Source organism: Uloborus diversus, chromosome 3 (assembly GCF_026930045.1).
Source record: "Uloborus diversus isolate 005 chromosome 3, Udiv.v.3.1, whole genome shotgun sequence".
NCBI lineage: Eukaryota > Metazoa > Arthropoda > Arachnida > Araneae > Uloboridae > Uloborus > Uloborus diversus.
The window spans coordinates 49,731,223-49,757,558 of record NC_072733.1 but is presented as its reverse complement, the minus strand read 5'-3'; the positions used below and the strand labels follow the sequence as shown (position 1 = coordinate 49,757,558).

General features: G+C 31.6%; 1 protein-coding gene across 1 annotated transcript in view; it reads left to right on the top strand.

The window, feature by feature from the left end:
• The window catches only part of LOC129218733 (uncharacterized), a 126,435-nt gene that overhangs the window by 50,476 nt on the left and 49,623 nt on the right, over positions 1-26,336 (top strand). Inside the window, exons 8-12 of the mRNA XM_054853056.1 lie at positions 3,699-3,830; positions 9,771-10,319; positions 13,500-13,778; positions 19,355-19,468; positions 22,419-22,481. Of these exons, the coding sequence (XP_054709031.1) occupies positions 3,699-3,830; positions 9,771-10,319; positions 13,500-13,778; positions 19,355-19,468; positions 22,419-22,481 (1,137 nt within the window). The remainder of the gene's footprint in view (positions 1-3,698; positions 3,831-9,770; positions 10,320-13,499; positions 13,779-19,354; positions 19,469-22,418; positions 22,482-26,336) is intronic.

Sequence of the window (26,336 nt, the reverse complement as noted above, 5' to 3'; positions counted from 1 at the left end):
TGAAGTCAAGGGAGTCCACCTCCCCCCTTTCGCAGGGCGATGGCGCACCCTCTCAAATGTTACGGAGCATCCGTCTAGAAAGAGCTCTCCCCCCCCCCCTCCCGAAATGAGATTGAAAAAAAAAAACTCTAAAAAAACCGCTTCTAAAAATTTCGGTTTCGCAGGCTGCCCCTTTCGAAAATGAGATTAAAAAAAAACCTCTCAAAAAACCGGCTCTAAAAATTTTAGTTGCACAGGCTGCCCCACCCCCTTTTAGTGGGCACCCCCGTAGCAGTCAACTCAATTTTGGAAAAGCTCAGAAAATGAACTACTCGAGTACTCGATTCAAACGTCTCGAGATCTCGATTTGAAACATCTCGAGATCTCGATTTGAAACATCTCGAGATCTCGATTCAAAAGATCTCGAGAAGTCAATCGCTCGCATACTCGATTCAAAAGATCTCGAGAAGTCAATCGCTCGAGTACTCGATTCGGAAGATCTCGAGAAGTCAATCGCTCGAGTTCTCGATTTCAAAAGGTCTTGATTATCAATCACTCGAGTGATCGACTTAAAAAGATCTCGATTATCAATCACTCGATTATCAGAAGTACTCGATTCCCGAGATCTCGATTATGCCCATCACTATTAGGTAATGAAGGTGAGAATTTATTGTGTCACAAGATTTCTTGTTCTACTAAAACAAACTAAAACACAACATTAAAAAATTAAATATACTTAAACAATTAGTATTTGAGACACTTGTGAAAGGAACAATCAATAAATAGGTATATACTTTTAATTCAACAAGTTATTATGCAACATAAACAGTCACACAAGGTGTGTGGCATGCCACGGAGGCGAGAATTTATATGTTGTGAACCAAAAATTGCTATTAGAAAACTGTTGGAAGGTTTAAATAGATATATTTTTGATGAAATTAAAAACCATTGTTAAATGAATTGTTCCTTAAAGTTTTTACTGTAAAAGGCGTGTGACAGAAAAGTTACACTTTTTGAAGATTGACTTGTATACGAATTAAATAGTAATGTCAAGCTTATAAACTGTCACAAACTTTAACACTTACTTATGTGGTTTAAAACTATTTGGAATGTTTTACATTATCTGTAGAATTTATTCACTTCTCTTCTCAAAAACCAAAACTAAAAAAAAAAAATGCAATTTAAGGTAAATAGAATATTGTACTTTCGATCTTAATGTAGAGTGTGAATACTTAGTTTAAATTGCTCTTTGGGTATGAAATAAACAATAGTTATTTATTTATTTATTATTATTATTAATTATTTTTTTAACACTCATTGAGTCTTGGTTTCAGTGCCAGAACACAATATTTTTAGTTGAATTATGTAAAGTACTTTTCCTGTAAAAATGGTACGTAAAGATGGTTTTATAAATGTAAACCATTCAGGAGCGTTACGTGTGTGAGGTCTTTCAAAAAGCCTCGCTAAAAAATTTCTGCTGAATGTTTGAAGATGAAAGTCTGTTTACAGGTATTATGTATCAAGTTAATTTATGATATGAGTTATTATTCTTCCAATCCCCAAATTTGACCTTGTAGGAAAACTTGTGTTCCTTTTGCGTTACATGTCTGACCAATAAAAAGTGACCTGCGTATTTAGGGGGGTTAAAAACTTCTCAAAAGTTTTAATTAGAAAAATTGCGACATAAATATAGTATAGCATGTGTGTTCATGATAATTGATAGTTTTTCCCAAAAAAAAAAAGATTATTAAGTAAAAAAAAGGCTCTTACATTTATTTCACTAACAATGCGTTTTTTTTTTATTTTGTCTAAATGTTATCAAATAAGGAAAAAATCTGATATAAAAATATTTTAAACTCAAAATGGATGCTAAAATTGAAAAGTGACATTTGACATTTTTTTTTGTCAAAAAATAAGTTTTGTTTCTATATTATGTAAAAAAATTTTTTTTGGTGGATCAGGACTTTTTTTTTGTGGAATTGCCCTCGTGTGAAATGACACTCTCACAAGAACAAAGGAAAAAAGTTGCCAAATTGCTGGTGTTAAAAAATGAAAATAATAGTAAAGAAAGAACTGCAACATTTAGAGTGCTATATTCACACAAATGAATTCAGTCTGACATCTTACAAATAAGATAAACTACTGAACTGAAATTTCTATCCCAATCAAAACCAAGCTGATGGAATGCAGAACCTACATATGCTACCAATCTAGACTACTCTTCTCATGTTGCATAAGCAAAAGAAAGGACAAATACTGAAAAATTGAATGTAAAAAAATATTTTTTTTTACTTGATAGTTGAATCAATTATTTCAGAAAGGGCATGTGTCAGATTTTTTGCAAAATTGAGTTAACTGTGGTTTTACTACATTTTTATGCAGAGAAATCAACTAGTGCAGAAGGGAAGTGAATCCTTGTAAAACAAAGCACTTTATTTCTGGACCACAATTTTTGTTTAGTGCAGAAAGGGCATAAATCCTGGACCAACACCATTTCTGTTCTTAATATGAATCAAGAAATAGTAAGACTCTTTGATCATACAATAACAAATTTTTTTTGGCGTAATGAATAAAAACAAATAAGGTCTTCAATGTATTACAACTACAATAGAGGCAGATCTGTCATTTAGAGGGGCAAGGGGGTGGGTCAATCGCTCCCCCCTTTGAAAAATTAATTATTTAGCATCAAGTAGGCATTGCTTTTGTTGCTTTTCAATGAAATTTGCATTGAGCATACACCCTTTGTCCCCCCCCTCCCTATGTTAGAAATGAAGGGTCTGGGTAGAGGTAAGGTGGAAAATTATTGAAATGAAATTTGCTAATTTGTCATAGATTTTTTTTAACTTCACTCTAGAAATTAAAGAAATTGTATGTTTTCAGTGGCATATACAGCTGGTAAAAATAAAAACCGCACTGTTGTGAGAACTTTTCTAGAATTAACAGAACTGGAGAAATTTAACATTTTTCATTTTAAGTATATTATTTTTATATTATTCATTTGAAAATGTGTTTGTTAATATATTTTGAACTTGATATTTTATTTAAAATTATATTTAATTTTTAAAAGATAAATAGAAAAAAAATCATCAATTTTAACCTTTCTGCTGTACACCTAAAATTTTTTGAACTTATGTAAATATTTTTGTGGTACATGTGGGGCTATAGCACATGAGTATACTAATGCTAATGTTTATTGGTATGGAATGATTTAGGAGCACTACAAGTTGGCTTTCATTACATAGTGCAGAAAACCAAAGTGCAACTCCAGCTCATTCCTTGTATGCTGGAGCAACATCACATCATTAACGATTAAGTTTGTTACTTCAATGCAAGATTATTGAATTCAGCTCTGCATAATAATAAGGTACAAAGCTGTATTATGCATTGTAGTCAGACTTTTGCAAAAAGTAGCTGGCATTAAAAACCTAAATTGGCTTTTGAATTGTAGTTTTTTTTTTTTTTTTTTTAAGCCTAGTTTTAGGACTCAACTTCACAAGATGTTCGGAGTATTCAGAATTTCAGATTTCCTGGGTTTAGATTTCAGAAGTTCTACTGTACTTGTTATTTGTTAAGAAGTGTCAATATTTTTTTCTTCCTATTTTTATAAATATATTTGATAAGTATGAATTACATTTTTCAGACAAAATAAATTTTAAATTATGCCTCTATTCATGCTCAAAATATCAATTTTTTTTAAAACTAAAAGAATGCTTGTTTAGATTGTATCTGCAAACATTTCAACACCTGAGGTCTTGAGCTCAACTTCATCCAGCCCGAGAATTCGACATTTATGTAGAAGCCTTGTAAAAGATAATCCGAAAGTTCCCATGCAACATAGTATCCCTACACTGGTAAAATTTGATAAATATATTTTCTTTATAAATATATTTAACACTGTTTGGATTCATTCTATGTCAACTGATCTAATTTTTCACCTGTCTCCTCTCAACCATCTCAAGTTTTCATGAAATTTTATAGGGATGTGCACACACTTTTAAAATTAACATATGCAAATTTTCAGATTCCAAAATCCAAATCCTTAAGATCTGAGATCCCTAAAATAATGAGCTCCAGAATAAAAGAGCAGCTTTTGTGAAACAAATTCCAATGTTAGGCTAAGTTTGCACTTCAAGATATTTAGAGTTGACTATGTGTATGTATAAAAAAATATGGGTCTTTCCACATTATTTGGCTGTGATGTAATGTAAATCTCTAAATATTTATATTTTTTCACTGTAAAAATACTGATAATGAAGTTTTAATTCTTTGTATTCTAACAGTGAAAAAAATAGAAATATTTCAAAATTTATCATTACATATGAGGCAGTGAGAAGCAAAGGGATGTAAGTAGACATTTTCAAGTTCTGAGTAAAACGCCTTTAAAGATAACATCCTAAGTAGGCTTTCATTCATTTTTTTCCCTAAATCATGCTATAGAGCAGCAACTACCAGGGCTACTAGTACCATCTCTTGCCCAGAGACAGAGGAGAGGTTCACCTACCATGCGTATTATCTCCAAATTTTTAATTTTGCCACTTACATCCCTTTGCTTCTCACTGCCTCATATGGTGCAAATTTCAGTCAAATACTATGGAATGAACCATATATACAAAACTTTTCTGAAAATAAAATAGGGAGGGGGGGAAGCTTGTATTGAAAAATAGGGAAACTTCACCTTTTTTTATGCCCCTAAAGTATATAAGAAGGAAGTATTGAATTCATAGATTTTTTTTGAATTTTGACAGATTTGCACTTGTCAAGTGCACTAATCAGATTTGACAGTTTTTTGGGAAATGTCTGTCTGAAGTCAATACATTTAACATAATCAAGAAATTTGCATACAAATTAGACAACTATCAGCTGAGCATGACTTTGTTTATGATACTCTTTTGTCGTAAGATATTGTAGACTTGTGTATTCTTCTCTTCATTAAGTTGATTTGAAACAAAATTTGACAAAAGTTGGTAAGCAGGTGGGCTATAATGGGGAGAATTACTGATTAGTTTTGGCAGCTATTGCTCTAAGAAGGGAGCTGCAATCTAATGTATTTTTTATTATGATTGATTTCTATACCTCAAGATATTATGAAAGAGTTCAAACAATAGCAATCAATGATGTCAAAAATGAAATTTTAGAAGAATCAAGTTTAGTCTTGGGACATGAGAAAAAGAAGCCAATACTAGGGAATATTTGATTTTAGATCACCCTCTCCCCTCCGAAAAGAAAAAACCTGTTGCATGCCTCCCAACTCTACTGTTTATAACGAGAGACTTCCTTTTGTTGCATCCTTTTCCCGCAATTTCCGGTTTTTTACAATTTTCTCCCATTTTAAGTTTTTCTATCAAGTCATCAAAAAGCTTACCTTTCCTTTTAATAGATAGCGTTCATTTCTAGTCATCCACCATTACCAGGGGAGACTAGAGCCCCATACAGTGTGTAAGAATACATACTGAAACCAATTTTTCTTCCACAGGTATGGAAATTCTACAACAGTTACACTAGGCAGCACCAAAATAGGTTTTCTTCCCTAACTTGTGACAAAACCACACTTATGGGCGATTATGCACTATTTTTTCCTAAGCACAATTTGTAGGTATGCCAAAAAAGGGCATACCATAGCTGCTATGTATTCCATTTTTCTCATTTTGTTTTTTTCTTTTGAAAATTCTACTATTTTCGAAAGGTAAAGGGTATTTTCTTGTGGATTGGGGAATGTACTAAGTTTTAAGCGAATGGACAATTTATTATTTGCAATATTTTGTATTTTTTTGGTACTAGTTACTTATATCTCAGAAAAATCCTACTATTTTCAAAAAAATATTTTTTTTCTTTTTCGGAAAAATCCTCCCTTTTTTTAAATTCATGCAAAATTTAGTATACTAAAGGAATTGACTTGTTTAAGAGTTTATATTATTTTGTATTTTATTTTAACAATTTATTTATATTTTTATACTTAATTTTAATTATTAAAATTTTGTAATTGCTTTTTTTGTGGGGATTGGGGAATGTACTAAGTTTTAAGTGAATGGACAATTTATTATTTGATTTGTTATTTGCAACATTTTGTATTTTTTCGGTCCTAGTTACCTTATATCTCAGAAGAATCCTACTACAGGGTGCAGCAAAAGGTATGTCCTCAGTTTGGAAAGCAATAAATAAAATACTATTAAATGTAGAGGGTTTGAATTTTTTTTTATTACCTTTGGCACTTTAAACAGTTTTTTTACATTAACATTTAAAAACGATATCTGCAAGATGGCAACCTCCAGTAGCAATGCACTGATGTAGTCAATTTTTGAAGCTTCTGGCTGCATTTTGACACATCTGAATGGGAATGGCGTTCACCTCTTTGATGAATCTCCTTTCAGTTCTTGTAGGATATGGGGACCATGCCTGTACGCTACAAGAACTGTTCAAAGTCACTACTTAACTACTTATTATTATCAGTTACATATGGACTCTGCACCAGAAATATGCATACAGAAAACTCCCTATCATCATCATATCCGGGGCCATTTTTACTTTCAAAAAATAAATAAATAAATTTTGTCGTGGATTAACTGTATATAGATTAATGCATATATTTTACATTGAAAAGTACAAAATATATTTTTAAACATTCCTATTTCTTCCTCTTCCAATAACATCAAACCTTTCTAGGGCAGCAAAACCTGACTAGTTGAAAGATGATTTTTAGATCTGCACTACTTTCTTCTGTAGATCCACTCCACTTACTGATTTTTAGATCTAGATTACTTTCACACATAAACAAGTGACCAGACCATAAATTCTAAAAAATCTTTTGAATAGTGACCAACTATTCAAAAAATTCCCTTCCCTTATAAGTTTTTGGTATGGCTTAGCTTAATATGTTTGAGTGAATTTGTTATCACGATTTTCTCTCGTCTGTGTGATAGTGTAAAATTCTCTTTTAACTTCTACATATATTTTACATACATTGTTATCCTTTTAGCTGTAGTTTAAATCAGCGCTTCTCAAACTGTGGTCTGCGAACCCCCAAGGGGTCCTTGGCAAACTTCAGAAAAATAAATTAAAAACATTAAATAATAGTTAAATATGCTTTTGCATTTGAAAACCAGACTTTTCATCTCTGAAGTATCAAGTTTTCTTTTGAGCACTACTTCCAGATATCTCAAGTTACAATGCTGCAAGATCATGCATTGGTCATCAAACCGTTTTCTGCTTCGAAAATACCATGTTATCAGTCGTCATGTGAATATGAATGTATGACATTTGATAGAATATGAACGTCTGATAGAATGTTTGATCAGACTGCAGCATGAAATCTATCTTAAAGGATACATTTTCCCATTTTTAGCCTAGTCCTGAAAACAAAAATATGAACAACTTGTAGAGAAAAGCAAAGCTAATTCTTCCATTTCCCACAACTTACTTATCAGAATCTTACCTATCAGAAGTATTCGACTCCAACTATCAAAAATTAAAACTAATATATCAAAATTCTGCCAATTAAAACAACCCACTCTTCTCGTTATGTCAATGTTCAGTTACGAATTTTATTCATTTTGTTACCTATTGATTTCTGTCTGTTCTATTTAATTTCTGTACGAGTGTTTTTGTCTTTCTTTTTCTTTGAAGTGAAACTTTTATGCTAAGGCTTTGAAATTCTGATCTGCAAGTTTTTTGTGTGATGGAAATGAGATAGTTATTTTTCAATTGTCTCCAAAGTAAGGAAAAATAATAGTAATTATAAAGTTAATTTTATTAATGAAAGTTAACAAACTAATTTCAAGCACTTAGACAAACTGAATTACACTAGCCAATTAGAAAAATTTAAAATACCTAAGATGCTTGCTTTAATTAAGTCTTGAACTTAATTTGTTAACTATTATTTATTAAATTGACTTTATAATTACGTACTATTATTTTTCATTGTTCTTGATAACAATTAAAAAGCAGATTTCGTGTATTGTTTAGTTTTCTCAGTGTTTATAAAATATATTCTGCATTAAAATGTACAATCTTGTGAATACACATAAGTCAGGTGCATAAATAACAAAAACGTGGATTGAGAGAAAATGTGGGGGGGAGGGGGATGATGGTTCAGAATCTGAAAAAAAAGGCGGAAAGATAAAAGTTTTACTTCTCTGTTTGTCTTTACCACATTTTTTTTTAAAATTATAATTGTACTTGTTTCAAATAGCAATTTTCCCCTCTACTTAGTAATGCCTGATTAACTACAATCTACAGGAATATCTATACACTCTAATGAAAGGGGTTTGCCCTGACTTTTTGTCCATGAAAGGGGTTCGCTGAGTATAAAGTTTGAGAATGTGTATGTAATATATATATATATATATATATATATATATGTATATATATATATATATATATATATATATATATATATGTATATATATATATATATATATATATATATATATATGTATATATATATATATATATGTATATATATATATATATATATATATATATATATATATATATATATATATATATATATATATATATATATATATATATATATATCCATTTTCCGAACTTATGTTTCTATGCTCTGCCTTCCTAGTTCCTATCTGCAATCATAGAAAAGAAGATCACTTGTTATTTTATAACCATGTAACTTGCAGACATGTGAAACTTTAGTATAAAATGTGGCTTGAAAAATTATGTAAATTTTTAATTGTTCACTATTGTTTCACTCAAAATTCCTATGAAAAATTAAGATGTATTGTAATTCTCTACTTGTACAAAGTATTCAAGAATTAAGTCCTGTAGCTGAAACATAAATTTAATGTCTGAATCACTAGATACTTATTACTCTCAGATAGTCAAAAATATAAATTGTTGTCACTCTTTATTTATTTGCAGTGATCTCTCACTTATACATAGACACAACATAAGATTGATCAAACAAGCTCATTCTTAATGTCCTTATTTTTTAATGTATTTTTAATGTCCTTAATTCATCCTTATTTTGGATTGAACAATCTTTAAAGACAAAAAACATAAGGATATACTGCAAAACAAATATCATCTTTGCTTGCTCTTAGTTCATTTTAGTGTCCTTTCTGGAGTCCTAAAATGTTCTGTTAATATATTTTTCATTTTGGGCTTCTATTCTTACATTTTATAATTTTTATTTTCAATGAGATTACTAATATTGATCTCTCTGTCATAGCAAAAAGCAATAATTTTGCAGCCCAGTTCATTCATAATAATAAAATGGATATAAGCTTGAAAGTGGTGCTCATGACGTTGATCTCCAACAAAGTATCATATGACAAAATATTCATATTTTATTTTATGCTTTGAAGCCTTGTTCCAATTCCAGGAAAACAACACTAGGTAGCTTGTTCACTCCCCCTTTTGGTAGATTAGGTTAAATTTTATGTGCTTCCTTCTGATTATTTTGGAAATGAATGGGAGGCAAAAAGTCTTTACAATGAAAAACCTCAGATCAGGACTTTTTAAAATTGACATACAACTGACACAGATATATTAAAGAGGTAACTTATAAGTGATAGATTACTATGTTTTGCTTTTAAAAGAATTGTAAAAAATTTCATAAGCATACAAACCAGTAAAAATTGTTTACCTGCTATATTTTTCTGTTCTGAAAAAAAAAAAAAAAATCAGTCAAAAATAAAATATCCTATTTTGATGTAATTCCTTTCTTTTTGATACTGCAATCTTTTCCCAATAATTTTAATATGCAAAATATAAAGCAAATGCATTGATTTTGTCTAGATTTCAAATATTTAATTCCCTAATCATTTTATTTCCAGCTCAATCCTGAAAGTACAGCTTTGCATTCAACTAAAAATAGCTTCCTGCCTAACTGCATTTCATTACCTGATATTGGTAATATTTATAGTTGTGTTGATGTGGTGCGCAAGTCATATTCTTATCAAGGTATAGATTGTACTGAAAAAATGTATGTTTTAGATCATCCAACTAGAAATGTTTCATCTGATATTATTAATAAGGACAAATCTGCTTCTCCAACTCATAAAGTAAATGATAAAAAATATGACTATGAATTTGGTGTTAGTCGAGCACAAAGTGAACCTCATCTCTTCATGTTTGGTGACGACATTTATGTGTACCGACCATGTGAACATATCAAAAAAGCATCAAATATTGCCTTGCATGATGATTTTCACTTAAATTTTCCACCGTGTCAAAGTATTGATTTGAAATTTCCTAGTGAAGATTCAAGTTTAAAAGTTTGTGATTGGGACTTCATTAGCAAGAATTCAAAGTGCCCTGTGTCTAACCATTCTTATCACAAGGAAAGTATTTTTGTTTGCATAATTGAGAATTACATTGTCTGTGTAATGTGCTCTTTGTAATATCACTAAATGTTGCATCAGTATATGTGTGCACTTATATAACATGTCCAGGTTTAACCTGAATAACCCCTGTTTTTGCAACTGTTTGTCAGAGATGCATATTTCCAATTGCAAAATGAATGCAATAAGAGGCATAGGTAAAAGATTAAAAATTTAAAGCAAAAAAGAAATGAAGTATACTTAATTCCCTACAGTGATATTCATGAAATCAGCTTCTTTAAAAACAGCAATAACACCAAAGTTTTGAAACATTTATAACCAAAGTTCAAGGAGGTATAAGAGTTAAATTATTTAGCACATGGAGTAGGGACCTGCCGAAAATAAGATCAGAACATATTGCCCTATCAGAAGAACAACAAGTGATATGTATTTTTGAAGATTGAGAAAAGCTGGGGGGGAAAAAACAGTACATATTTATTCTTTTCATTGCTATTCAAAAATGCGATACTATGATACATAAAAACATTACAAAAGTTTGTAGAATTAGAAATAACACTCACACACACAATACGCCCATATAATTTGTATTTTTGCAATAGAAAGTATGCAGCCAGTACTAATGGTTACAAAAATAGGGATCATTCAGGTTAAATTAGACATACTTTAGATGTACAGTTAAATCTAAAAAGGCTGAATTTATGAGGTATTTTATAAGTACTACTGAAAAATAAACTAATTGTTATGTAATTCTACTTTTAAATTAATAATAATTACAAATTCAAATATAACAACCAACAACAGGCACTGGGCCCAGCTAGGCTGCTCCTAGTCAATTTATTAGTCTCCAATGCACATCAATGGTCTTCTTAAAGCTATCTACTCCCTTGCTCATTACAGCCTCTTCCAGTAAAATGTTCCAAGTACCCCCAACCCTACTAAAATAATTTTTACTAATTTTTAAATTAGCCTGAGATTTGAATAGCTGAAAACAATGACCCCTTGTCCTGCTTTCCATGAAAAAATTTAACCCGTTAACATCTTTCATTTTGATAAATGTAAGCAGCTGGATCATGTCCCCTCTGACTCTCCTTTGCTTCAGGCTATGCATATTAATCCTTTTAAGTCTAGTATCTTAATATGAATCTGAAAGTCCCCTTAGTAGCTCTTCTTTGAACTCTTTCCAATAAAGAAATATCTTTCTTGAAATAAGGAGACTAAAAATTTACATCCTACTCCAAATGAGGTCTCACTAAACTTCATGTAAAGATAGAAGAACTTTCTAGATTTGTTTGAAATAGATCTACTGATAAACTCAAGCATTCTATTGCAAAATGCTAACTCAAACTAGCTATGAAAATAATTTTCATTTCGACCAAATACAGTTGAGCCTCTTTAATTCAAACGTGCTTAAAACAAATTACTGAGGCAAACTACATTTTTGTTCTCCGTCCTATTGCATTTACAAATAACTATTGTTTTTTGGATAAGAAAAACTACAGTTAAGACCAATTAGTTTTATAGGTCATTTTGAATTTGCTTTAATGAGGTTTGATTGTAAGACAGAAGTACTACAGTGAAAGTTGGAGCATCTAGAAAGTACAGAAAATATAAAATTCAAAATGGTGTAGTGTATGAAAATTCAAGCTCATTCAAGAACGTTAAGTATAAGCCGACAAAAAATCAAAAAGTAAGTTTTTTATTAAAATTTCAGTATCAGAGCAATATTTTACAAACATCAGAATTGCTAAAACAAACCCTTTAAGAGAGTCACAATTGCTAGTGCTAATTCTGTTAAGAGGAGGAAAAATTGCATTCAAAAGTTAAGAAAGATTCTTAAATTCAATATGAGTCTTTTTCCTTAGTGAAGGGAGTTTAAAATGTTCTTTAAAGTTCAAATTTATTTATCCCCCCCTCCCCCCTAATTTTAATCTTATCTAAATTAATCCATCAATTAAGAGCTACAGATGTAGATAAGATCTTTTGCAATTTTACAGTAAACACTTTCACATTTCTTTAGCTTTTTTTCCACAAGTGCAAATAACATAATTTTTACTAGATTTAAGTTAAGAATGTTTTTACTTTTTTTCGAACAGTCCATATTGCTTATTGATCTCATTTTATTCAGTAAACCTCAACTAATTTATTGTCTTTACAGTTGACAGAAGAGAGTCATGTGAAATAAAAAAGATGTGTATGTTTAAATGCTACTTTCCTTAGAATATCAAAGATTTACTAGATTCTTTTATTTTTAATCAATAGCTTTTATGGACTATTTTTTTTATTATTATTATTATTTGCTTTACATTTTAAATGTAAATGATCTCTTTATGTTAAATTTTTTATGGTACAGTATGGGACCCCAAATCCAGAATGCTGGGGACCGGAACTTTTCTGGATTTCAGATTCCTACTCAAAAAATAGGGAAAACTCTCCTTTGGTGCAGTATTTGTCATGTTTTTCCTAGTTTCGCTAATGTTCTCGCCAAATTTCTTTCATTTTTTTTTATATCTAAATGAAAGTATACTTCACTATTCTAAAAGGTCAGAGGTAATTTGCAGCGGCATAGAATCCACAGATGTTGCTTTTTATTATTATGCAATGTGCCAATCAACACAATAAATAAATCATACTTTTACTGAAAATAATTTTGTACTTTTGTTCAATAGGAAAAAAATTAAAGAATTATTTTTAACTGAACTGTTAAAAGATTGTTGCACAGTAACAGCAAAACGCTTACTTAGGCATAACATGTGGCATCCATAAAACGTTCCAAAAAAAAAACTGAATTAACAGTACTGTGTTTCAATAAGTAATTGCCAAAGTTTAACAATTTTAAAAGTTTCAAACTTTAAAAACAAAGACAAAAAAAATTTTGGATTTATTATTTTTAAAAAATATATATAAGAGGAAAAGTTCTGGAGTTCGGAATTCCAAAATTAGGGTCTTATACTGTATTTTGTGCAGCATTCAATTTTTTTTATATAAATGTAGTTGAAGCTTTTATAAACAAGATTTACCTGTTGTGATTTGCAGGGTAACCCATCCCCCCAAGAGGGATGGCACAAATTCTATGAAGCCTCTCCTCAAAAAAGACCCTATATAAAACCTTACCTTTAAATTTTTCATTGCTGCAGTCTATGCCTTGATCCCTCCTCATGGACACCCTTGTTGGTAAAGTTTTTTATATTTTTTTAATTTGAAATTTTTATCTTTTTTCTACAGGTTGTGGATTTCAGTAGTTCTTCTTTGTCTAGTGATTCAGAGATTCAAAAGAAATCAAGCAATGGCTCTTATCATGACAATTCAAAGCAGACATTTTCCAGAACTCCTTTGACAGATAATTCTAAATATAAAAATAATTTGGACAATTGCACTCTTACTCATTCCATCAGGAAGCATAACTTACATGAAAGCCTTAATACTGACTTAGTTTCCTCAGCTGTGCAGACTGAAAAAGCATCAGAGTTTGTTTCCATTGGTATTCAAGCTGATGTGAACTGGGTAAAAACATTTTTATCATCAACGTGTGTGTGTGTACGAGGGGGGACCCAAAAGAAACCGGACTAATGGTGCGATGCCAATCCTAGATGTAGTAGAGTGTTCTCCAGCTAGATGGCTCAAGTAGAGACCTTCACAAACCAGCTGTGCAAGTGGCGTCAGTTTAGTTTATAATGTCTGATCATAGTGTTGGTTTTCTCAGGTGTTGTTGCTTTCCATCTGTGAACTCATTATGTCAGATTTAAAAGAACAAACTGTAAGCTTGAAATTTTACTTCCTGCTTGAAAAGTCGGCAACGGAATAGCTTACTAAATGCTTCAACAATCTTTCCAGAACAATGCTATGAGCCGTACACAAGTTTTCGAGGGGTTTGGGCGCTTTAAACGTGGTAGCATGAACGTTGAAGATCATGCTCACTCTGAGCGCCCTTCAACATCTCAAAATGATGAAAACGTTGAAAAAATCTGCCAAAAAATCAAAGAGAGTCTTTAGTTTTACGATTGATGAAACTTTAGAAGAAACAAGAGTGAGTCGGAGCTCGCGTGGACGATCAGAAGAATGGTTCCTTCACCATGATAACGCTCCCGTACACACAGCCTTCACTGTTAACCGCTACTTGGCCTCTCAGGGATGGCTAGTTGTTCCTCGACCCCCTGTAGTCGCCAGACCTAGCCCCCTGTGATCTTTTTCTGTTCCCGAGGATGAAAAAATTCTGAAAGTAAAGCGTTTTGATGATGTAGAGGCTGTAAAACCTGCTTCGCAACAGTCACTGGTCATGGTCAAAGTTAAAGAGTTCCAGGGGAGCTTCTAATAGTGTAAAAAAAGAGTTAACAAGTGTATTGCATCTAAGGGTGAACACTTTGAAGGAGACTAAAGAAATTTTGTGAATAAACTAATATATAAATATTTTAGAACAAAAATCCAGTTATTTTTGGGTCCCCCCCTGGTATATATTCACAACATTAAAATGTTAAGTGTATTTAGTTTCTATCTCAAATTTTTCCGCTAATATAACAGTACATTATATACCAAATTTATTATACTTGGGGCCAAATTTAATGTCATGACTGGCTGCTTCTTGAAGTAGAAAAGGGTGTTAAAGCACTTAAGGTTATGATTTTAGGACTGTTTAAAGCTGTAACAATTATAAAGCTCAGTGATTTCTATTAAGATAATGGCTAAAAATGTAAGTGCATGTAAAAAAAAAATTGATATTTTTTTTCACACTAAGAAAATTCGTTTAGCTTGAGGGAACTATGTAAGCATAGCTGCTTAATGGAGAAGAATTTAACATTAGGTCTATGGAGAAAAATTAGATTCCATGAAGTAATAGCAATTTGGGGAGGTTGTCGTCTAAAGAGCATTCTATGCAATAGATCCTTGAAATTTGGTTTCCCAAATTTATCTATGTAGAACTTTTTGATGTTCCGAACTTAAAAATCTCAGTTGACATTGAATGTTTTGTATTAATAGTCATAGAAAAATAAAGGAAAAAGAAATAATGAAAAATGTTCTTTCTTTTTTACATGTGAAAAAGGTATTGGTTTACATGAAATGTATCAAAATCTTTAGCTGCATACACTTTTTATAGCAGCAGATCTTTTAATAAGTGTCCTGGTTATGTGGGAATTAATGATGTAAACCTACTGCATTTAAAGCAAAACTTAAACATATATAAACACATTGTAATTACCGAAGATTTCTGTTTTAAAGCGTTAAGAGCTATTATGCAGTTAAATCCTCTCAAATGATTTTTTTGAACTTCATGTGTTAAAGGGAAGACATGATGTTTGCATGATACTTTAAGTCTTTTTGCTACTTTACCCTAGTCTTCTGATGTTCTTAGATTCACATTTTTTGATTCACTTTTCAATAATTTTGTACTTGCAAATAACATCTCAATATGCCTTTATAAGTTACAAAATATAGCAACTCTCTTGGAGCACAGAGCACTGGACAAAACAAGCTGATCACTCTTTAAAAGCAGATGCTGTTATATAAATAATCACTAATTTGTGTAGCAAATAAAGCAGACACATTCTCACAAATCAATTTTTTGCTGAGCAACACAATATTTTTATTCAGAGCAAACGGACAGTGAAAACGCGGAAAGTGAAGATATTTTTTGCCTTTCCCAAAATTTGGCACACGTGATCTACTCGCCAGTACGCAACTTCCCTCTGCTTGCAAAAACAAAATCTATATAGATATATAAAAAAAGGACAAAAAACACTAATGTTTCTACTCATAAGGTCCCTTCTCTTTTGCAATGATGAATAATAAAGTTAAATTTTTAGATGAAATTACATGATGTAAGCAGTCTCCATTTGGGATTTAATTATTCATGCTTCATGCACTAATTCACTGGACCATTGTACCATGTCATGTTGAAAACTCTACCGTCCCAGAACTGCAGCAACCTTCATGATACAGTCAACTTGCCTTTACTCAAATGCTTATATTTGAAATATTCCTTCGTGTTAAAGTTTTCATTGGGCCTCAAATTTTGACAATGCTATGTGAAGCTCTTATATTTCAAACTACCCATAAGTTGAAAGATTTAGCCAGTCCCTTATAAGTTCTACTTATCAAAAGTTGACTGTGGAACTTTCATGTAGAATAGAACACCCCTGCATATTCATTCTAACTGGGAGTTCGAGTTATCAAGATTTGACTATAGTACTTTCATGTTGAATGGTGCACTTCTCCATAATTATTCTAACATCAAATAGGTGTTTTGTCAAACTTTCAATAATAAGTGATAGATCAGTCGTGGTTTTTCAACATCTACAGCGTGGTATAGCTCACTTCTTAGCCTTTGCACTTTCTGGCTACGGAAATTCATAAATGGTCAGATCTAAGGAGAAAAACAAGCAACATTATCATAAGTGAAAGATAGCAATATTTGTCATGTTTGTGCATTCAGTTAAGTTACTTTCTGCTGCAGAAAAGTGTGTTGGGAATGAAAATGGTTTTGAAGAACCGTAGGACTTGAAAGGAAATTAATTAGAACGTTTTTTTAATGTGCTAGCTTCAGAGCTTGATTTGCATAGGAGCTCAATGGATATGAGCTCCTGCATTTCTTTTCAATTTTATGTAAATTTTCTCATTTCAGGCAAAATTTAGACTACTTACCCAACAAAATAAGTTGTAGGAACTACAAAGCTCCTGCACTTTTTTTGGTGGAAATTAAGCCCTGATTATCTATTGGTGGCTTTTGGAACTATTATTCATGATGAATAAATGTCATCCAACTTTCATGTAACTATAACCCACGCATCACTTGTATACAGTAGCGTAACTAGGGGTTGGCAGGAGTGGCTCTCGCCAGGGGCGCAGCAGCCAGGGGGACGGCATTTTGATTGATTAAAAAAAAATTTTTTTAGAGGTGTTTTTTTTTTTTTTGCTCTAAAAAATTAAAAAAAAAAAACCTTGCAAGAAAAAGAGCTAGAGGGGATATATATATATATATATATATATATATATATATATATAATAAAAGTGAAAAATATTGAAAAGACCACACCAAGAGCCCATAGATGCGCAACGCAGCAAAACCAAAAAGCTAACTAAATATAAAATTAAGCAAACAGATTTTCAAATATTAAACAAATTATAAATAATTAATGATGATAAAAAAGAAAAATGCAAACAGCTATTAAGTAGGAAAAGATAAGATAGGAAAAGATAAAGTGTGAATCCAGAGCTCATCAGCCGTGGAGGATTCATTAAATATAGTCAAAAGACCAAAATTTTTAACTATGAACTAAAAGAGAATGTTTAAGCTCCAGTATATGCAGTATAGAGTAACAATGGGCAAAAGCACCACTTGCTAAACTAAAAACAATAAACTAGAGCTCAAACCTAAAACTAAAAGCAGGGGGTTTCGCCTCGACTAATTAGGAAAACAAGTTCCGATAATTAGCCTTCCACGGGACAGTACCTGCCTATAACAAAATTGTCTTACCTTGAAATCCGCGTAAACACAGCCGAGTCCATTATTCAACCTAATTGTTTTTAGTTTAGCAAGTGGGGGTGCTTTTGCCCATTGTTACTCTATATTGCATATACTGGAGCTTAAACATTCTCTTTTAGTTCATAGTTAAAAATTTTGGTCTTTTGACCATATTTAATGAATCCTCCACAGCTGATGAGCTCTGGATTCACACTTTATCTTTTCCTATCTTATCTTTTCCTACTTAATAGCTGTTCGCATTTTTCTTTTTTATCATCATTAATTATTTATAATTTGTTTAATATTTGAAAATCTGTTTGCTTAATTTTATATATATATATATATATACATAACATCTACTAATAAGGAACATTCGGCATCATTGAAAACAATTCTAAAAAAAAATAAGGAAAAAAATTACAATGATGTCTCTTATTTGTCGAATCAATTAATCAAAATGTTCAAAAAAAAATTTTTGGAGGTCACAATGACTTCGAGTGACTTCCCTTGGGGGGGGGGGCACAATTTGTTTTGTTCGCCAGGGGCGCTAGACCCCATAGTTATGCTACTGCCTGTATAGCTCTCTGAGTTAGGGAAGTTTAATTTCATCAACACTTTATTTATAACCAACTATTTTCTGATTATCTTCTATAAACTTTTCTAAATACTATCATCTGCTTCTTTCAATTTCCAGTTAACTCAAGCAAAATATCAAGTCTCCTCAGTATGTCTAGATAATGATGCCTTTTGGGCGGTAGATGTCATGGTACTATGATGTGAGTCCAAAATAGCAAAGATTCAACTATCATCATTTCTTTGAACTACATGTTCATGTGTAGATCATTTCAAACCCTAAATTGTTTCAAAAAATTATGTACAGTTGGCTCATATTTATCATTTTTAATCCTCAAGAAGTCGACTCCAACTGAAATTCTTGTTTATAAAATTTACTAATAATAAATAGCCGCAAAATTAGAAACACTAAAGCCAATGCTAAATTTTGCATAGCCAATTCTTTTTATCTTTTTTATGTTTTGTCTGGTATTTTAATAAGCTCAGACAATCATAAAATACTTTTATTCGGTAGTTGTCTATTTTTATTTGAACTGTTAAAACTGTAGAGTGTTAAAAGGCAAGTGGGGTTTAAATGTAAGTTTAAAGGCAAAGGAATTGACACAATTTTTGTGTTAATTCCTTTTTAATTATCCTTTTTATTTGCTGCAATGGTAAAGGGTAATGGTTAGAATGGTAATAAAAACAACGGTGAAAAATTTGTTTTCGAGCAAAATGGAGCATCATGTAGGATTCTTAGTTGGATTTTAATTGTAAATAAATTTTTCACTGTTTTATAGTTTTCTGCCTATTATCAAACAACACAGACCACATGAACGCTAGTTCAAATTTTATCATTTTGAAACCTGTTTTGTAATTTGTAAAACAAAAAAGAAGGAAAGGTATGCAAAATATAACAATCAACTCATAGTAGGTAGGTTTTTTTTTATCACACTTGTCTGTAACTTGTCTATTGAGTAGCAAATGAAAATATTTGAAATAAAGTATGCTGTCACAGATTTTTGTGGTTCCCCCCCCCCCCCTTTCTCACCCTAGTTTTATTTAATTTCAGGTTGGAATAAATTTTGAAAATGGAAATGAAAATGGGGACCTAGGTTTGGATATTCTGCAAGTTAAGAAAACTGTGCAGTATTTAAAGGAAAATGCTTTGAAGGCAGAAAACAAAGTAAGTTACCATTGATGTTGCTATAAACAAAGGGATGTAGGTGACAAAAGGAATATTTTTAGTTTAGGGAAGAACTTTTGTCTTTCTGAAATTTTCATTGCCATCACTTGATCACAAGTCCATGTTTCTTTTAACTAAATGTTTCTAATGTTTTTTTTTTCTTTTAACTACAATGTTTCTTTCCATTGCCATATGCTGATAAATGCACTCAAACTCAGTGGTACAACAGCCCATGGAGGCCAAAACCTTTGGTTATCTTTTCAATCGAAAGGTTTTTTTTTTTTTTTTTTGAGTCAGAAAAGGTGGTACTTTTCTTAAGTGAACGCATTTTTGATTAAAATGGATACAAACCAACTTTTATTCCTTGACATCCAGTTTGAATTGCTCTCAAAAGTTTTTAGCTTTTTCTAATTTCAAAAGGACTATAACTTTATAGAAAATTTGATTTTTGAAGTAAAATTTTTGCAAAACAAACTTTATTATTTTGCTGAACAATTACAAAAAACTCCCTGTTAATATTTTTGAGCATATAGCAAGAGCATACTTTGCTCATCCTAGAAAAAAATTATGCTTGGAGTTGGTATGTCTCAGATATGACTTATTAAATCTACATAACTAAATATAGTGCTGCAAAAGCCCGTGAGGGGCTGAAGCAAACTGTGTCTGTGTTTTTGTGACTGAGGGCTCTGTAGTGCTAAGACAGATGTCATGGTTAGGTAGCCAGCCAATAGGCTAGCTACCAGTGTTTGGTTCTCAAGCATGCTTGTTACTTATTTTATCGACCTACTGAAGGGATGAAAGGATAAGTCCACCATGGCCAAACATGTTCTGCGGCGTGAAAGCACAAATTGCTGCCTAGCACTAAGCCGGGGGGTCTCAAATGTACCCGTATATGTATGGTTATCTTATTAGCAATGAATGAAAGTCGTCATTCTATAGAATTCCTCGTCATGCTATGACTGAAATATGAGAATATTGCACTTTTCCTATGCCAAGGGTGCACACCTAAGGTGAGAAGGGAGGTCATGGCGCAGGACTGCAGCATTGAAATTTTTAGGGGGATGTTTTGAGGGGTATTTTTCTCAGGTGTTCTTGCTTTTTTGGGGGGGGGGCTTTGCAATATTCAGGGGTGCGCCCTTGCTCTTAGGTGGGTGAATACCCCTGTCCATGCAATATATATTATCTGCTGGATAAAATTATAGAGTCCATTTTTTAAAAATCTTGTCCAAAAAATAAAGATGAAAAATTGAAAAAAAAAGGGGGGTTTTAATTCAGTCTACAGGGTTTGTGCGGGTCATGGAAATCCTGGAAAGTCAAGGGGGGAAAAATCTAATTTCACACACAGACCTAGAAAAGTTATGAAAAATTGAAATTTGTTTTGAAAGTCATGGAAAAGTATAAAGGAAAAGTATTGTCCTGGAGAAGTATAAAGTAACAGTAGCTAAAAGAGCATTAGAAATCTCGAGTGATTTAACAATATTGCACATTAAATCCATTGAAAGTGGAAAATTGAATGATCCCAAACACAAATCTGAATTTTGAAATCTCTTTGCTTCCACTTGTGTAGCAGCTGCTCGAATTTTTTTGCAATTGCGTTCTACTGCTTGGACATCACTCATTTTGAATTTATCATAATTTTCAACACTTCCTATATTTTATATTCTCTAGTAGCGAACTTGCACATTTTTGATTTTGCTACGCCCATTCAAAAATCGCAATTCAATTGCATCCAAGTTTGTTTCCATCACTGGTAAGAACTTAAGTATTGAATTTATCAGCGTTTACCTTAATTTACTGTAGGTTTTAAAAAATAAAGATCTTTATTCAGGCAATAGAATGTCAAAATAGGGCAATCAAAATACTCTTAAACAGTAGTGCCTAACCCAACATACGGCCCACAAAACTAATCCATGCGACCCAATGCTATGTTCAATGTCAGGAGTCATACACTATTTTCTGTAATTTCTGAATCTATTAATTTATATGCATTTGAAAATTTAATTTTGAATCAGATAATTTATTCACTACTGAGTGTTTTTTTTTTTTTTTTGTTTGTTTTTTTTTTTTTTTAATGTCGTAGAAACGTAAAGAACTAAAGAATGTGGATTTGCTTTAAACCAAAATGCTGTCAAGTTATGTGGATGATTAAATGTACTGTTAGCACTAAAAAGAAACTTTTGAGGCAAATTTATTGAAACTGACGAATGACTCAATCACTCTTTGTCCCATTCATTATCATTCTGCCTGTTTATAAAAAATATATTAGAATTTAAGCATCGTTATATTACATTCACTGCATTTTTACTTTATTTAACTTGATATGATGAAGACAAATAAAAGTAGTTTAATTTTATAGGTGTACACTGATGTTTTTTCAATCACAAGTTAGTGTTTTGATGAGGTAGTATAGAAGTTTTTCTAATGCTCATTTTCAAAAATTAGCAAGTTTGATATTAAGTAGTACAAATCTCTTCATGTAACAAGGTCATGAACATTTTTATGTAGTCATCAAAAAATCTTGGAAAAGTCATGAAATTTTTTCCTCCAAATAGAGTATGAACCCTGAGTCTAGCTCATAAATAAAATGAAACAATTAATTTGATTTTTGAGTCATCTAACTTAAATATTCTTTTTCATTACATGAAACCTAGAGAAAAGTATAAAATCATATCATTAAAAATTTGAATTTGACACTGAAAAACAAATGCAATAAAAAACACAGGGAACGCACTTCCATGTGGCTTGATGGTTGTTTGTCAGTTTTTTTTATCGAGAACAGAAGAATTTCGCTAAGCAAAATGAACTATAACTCTGAAAATATTCAAATTTCCATAAATTCTCTTAGAGGCGCATTCTTTCTAAAATTTGAAAAGATGAAAAGAACAAAATTCTGTTCTTTGAATTTCTAGACTGAAACATCCCCTTAAGTTCTCTTTAATCTCTTTTACAGGCTGAAGCAAAAGGAATGCTGATTGAGCAACTGCAAAACCATCTTCATTCCATAGTGCATGAAGTAAATTTTTATTTTTTATAATTTTCTGACAAATTATTTAAATGTTTATCATATTCTTATTCCATTTAGTGGTACAACATATATGAACCATATTCTAATGCTTAGCTTTATTTTACAAAGGACTTTAAAAACTATATGTGGATTTTTGAAATGTCAAAATGAAAAGGTTTTTTTTTTTTGAAACATACCCAAATAGCATCAACTCATCAGATTTTGCTCGGTCGATCATCGACTCCTCCTAAACTCATCACGTAACGCACGCTGATATTGTTGCGATCAGAATCCGAGAACCGGTTTTCGATGAGCTGTTTTTCATCGAAAAATGAAATCATAACGATCAAATTTTCTGATTAGAATTTGCCGGTCAAAATTACATCGGAAAAAGATGTCGTAAGGATCAAATTTTCCGAGCGAAATTTCATCGAAAAACAAAATCGTAACGATCAAATTTTCCGATGAAAATTTGCTGAGCTACATTTCATCAGAAAAAGAGATCACAACGATCAAATTTTCCGATGAAAATTTGCCGAGCTACATTTCATCAGAAAAAGAGATCCTAACAATCAAATTTTCCGATGAAAATTTGCCGAGTTACATTTCATCAGAAAAAATGTAGGTTGTTTAAATTTTCCGATAAAAATTTTCCTTCTAAAATTTTTGGAAACCTGTTAAAATAGGATAAGTTTTATTATTCGAATATCCAACTATTGATCAAATGTAAGGCTATACGGATCAACATTCAGGGTTGAGAATCGGAGGAAAAATGACTGAGACTTTGACTCTGAATCCGACTCCTGGATTTTGGAAGGGTTTACTCTGACTTCCTGCAAAATCAATTCAACTTCAACTTCAAGATTCCAACCCCGCTTACCTCACTGGAATTGGGAACAAAATGAGACTTCGACTCTTGAATGTTTTCTCTCTATCTCCAAAACAATTCCACTCTGTTCAATTTGACTCCCAAAACTACCGACTCTGACTCGGCTTGCTGGCAAAATGATCGACTCTGACTCTTCACTAGCTGGCGCCACAAGCATATTCACTGAATAAAATTCTCACTTTCCGTTCAGAAATTTGTCATGGCCTTGGCCCCCGATAGATGGCGCCACAAATAATTTTCCATTTAACACATTATTTTCCACCTTGGAAAGAATATTACTTGTCTAGTGGTTAGCATATGAAGCTCGTTTTCCAGACGCCTGGGGTTCGATTCCCAGCCAAAGCAACTCAAGTTAAAGTAATGAATCGCGTTCATCAAAAGTAAGAAATTAGAAATTAAATAAACAAGTTATTAAAAAAAACTTAAAAGATATTAAATAATTGTCCCAAATGACGTCATCCGAAAAAACCCCTCCTGAAAGTTTTCAAGATCGCGGAATGGTCACGTGATCATCCAAGATGGCGAACCCCTTTCCCACTGTTAAATTGTTTTCCTCCTGTTTGTCCCTATATCGCGGCTGTTACTACTTCTCATTGTATTTTCATCCTAAATTCATCGCGTTGGAACAGCACTGCTCGTATATTGCTCCAAATATCATGGTATTTTCATCTAAAATTCATTGCCTCGGAATAGCACCGCTTGTATATTGCTCCAAATCTTATCGGTATAGGGAGCAAAATTCATCGGATTTCGATGATCGGATTCTACTATTGCCGATGAGACATATTGGAGCAATTTCCAATGAAAAACCATCGGAATCCGATCATCGGCCGATCAAAGTTTGATCGGATTTTGATGAATGGCCGATGAGTTGATGCTACTCGGGTACTGAGCTATTCTTTGTAAGATTTTATGCACTAAATTTTTCTAAACATTTTTATTTGATGAGAAATCAATTTCTACAGATTGAAAAGTCTTCCATGTATTAAATTTATTTTGGCTATTGGGGGTATGCTTTTATACACCACACACAACTTTTTATGCATTTCAAAATCTGTTTACATCCATTTCCGTAACATTATTTCATTTTTGTCTAATTCTATCGCTTAGACATTTTTAATATGTTTTAGCTATTTTCAACCCTGATTATATTGTGTCATCCATGCACTTGCATCCGAGTTAAAAATTAGCAAAAAATTTTACCAGGCTTACCTAAGCTATTGTTAGAGAAAATTGTAAGAAAAAGCTTAGACAGGGTTACTGAGTCACTGGGAAACCTGATAAAAACAGGGAATATACAGGGAATTTTGAAAATCTCCTTAAAAACCTGGAAAATACAGGGAATTTTATTTTTCTTTTTATTTGAAGTTTCAAAAAGCAATGGTGAAACATTAAGTAACAAAAAAAAATTAATTAAAATTTTTAAAAAATAAGAAGAAAAGCAAATAGAATAAAATAATAAACGGTAATTTTGCTTCAGCCCTTTTTTCCCCCCAGTTTTTATTTAAGTAAATATTAAAATGTCTATCATAAAAGCAAACAATATTGAATGTTTTGTTTGATATGCATCCTGAATTTCATCCTAATTTAATTTAGAGAGCATAAGATTAGTCATCAGTATTTAATGTTCTGCTTAGCTTTTGTTTCCCCCCTAATCTGGTTCAAGTAAGGAATTGTTAAGAGAAGTTTTTTTTCTTTTCTTCTTAATAAAATTCTAACATAAATATTCAGTCACCATGCTGTTATTTGAGTTTTAATTTATACTTTATTTCCCTTATGTAATTCAATTTATTTTTCCCCATGATGAAACTATCAGGATATTAATGTTCTTATACCAGTGTTTTACTCTCTTGTAATGCTTCATACTCATACAGGGAATCCCCCCCCCCCCCCCTGGATTGAGTGGCAAACCTGTCAGTGTCGTTACTTTTCAGAAATCAAGGATTTATATTGTTCAGAAAAAACAGTGAGCCAAAGTCTGGAAATGTCGAGCTTAATGCTAGGATTATTTTTAGGCTTTCTTAAAATTTTAAGGATCATGTCATTCATTAAAAATATGAAACATTATAGCTTTATTATTCACATACAGTATAACTTCATTTAATGTTACCAGAATTAGCAATTTCCTCAATTTTATGGTACATTTCGGATTTGACTGCATTGAATGTCTATGCTCCTCGATGTAACGTTATCCTTAATTTAACGATAACTTTTTCCAGTCCCTTAACAATCGTTTAATCGGGACTATACTGTAGTTCTAAAAATATTTTATAAGAACGAAAAGATTATTTCAGAAGAGTGAAATGGATCATGTTCAACTTTCGGCTGGAGTTGGGAATCTGATATCGCAGAATTGCTTTGCATGTTCATATTTCAGGTTTATCCTTTGTTTTCTATTATGCTGCTTTGATTTTTGTTGTTAGAATTATTTTTTTTTTGTGTGTGCAATGTATTTAATTTAGCTTGACAATATTTTATTTTTAAACTTTTTTTTTGTTTTGTTTTCGATGAAAAAAAAAATTTAGTAAATAGAATGATTTCAAATGTTATTAAGAGAGTTTTGTTTGGAACTTTTTTGCATTTTTCGAAATCCTGTAAGGTTTTCATTGTATTGTATAATGTCTTCGCTATACTCCTTTTTTTTTGGGTTAATAAATTTTAAACTAAATTAGTGTAAATTGATGAGTATCATGTGGTACAGTCGAGCCCGCTTATTAGAATATTGGTTAAAAGAATGTCCCGCTTAATATAATACATTTTCAATGTACCAAACCAATATAATGTGTTATTTTGATCCTGGTTAATGGAATATCCTGCTTATTGAAATACTTTTTTGTGGCAAAAAGGCTATTCCATTAAGTGGGTTCTACTGTAGTTCAGAAACCGAATTAAAATAAGAAAGTTAATTTAAGATTTTATATCAACGGCATTGTTTTCCTGGTCAGGTATAAAAATGGAAAACTTTTTCATTGTTT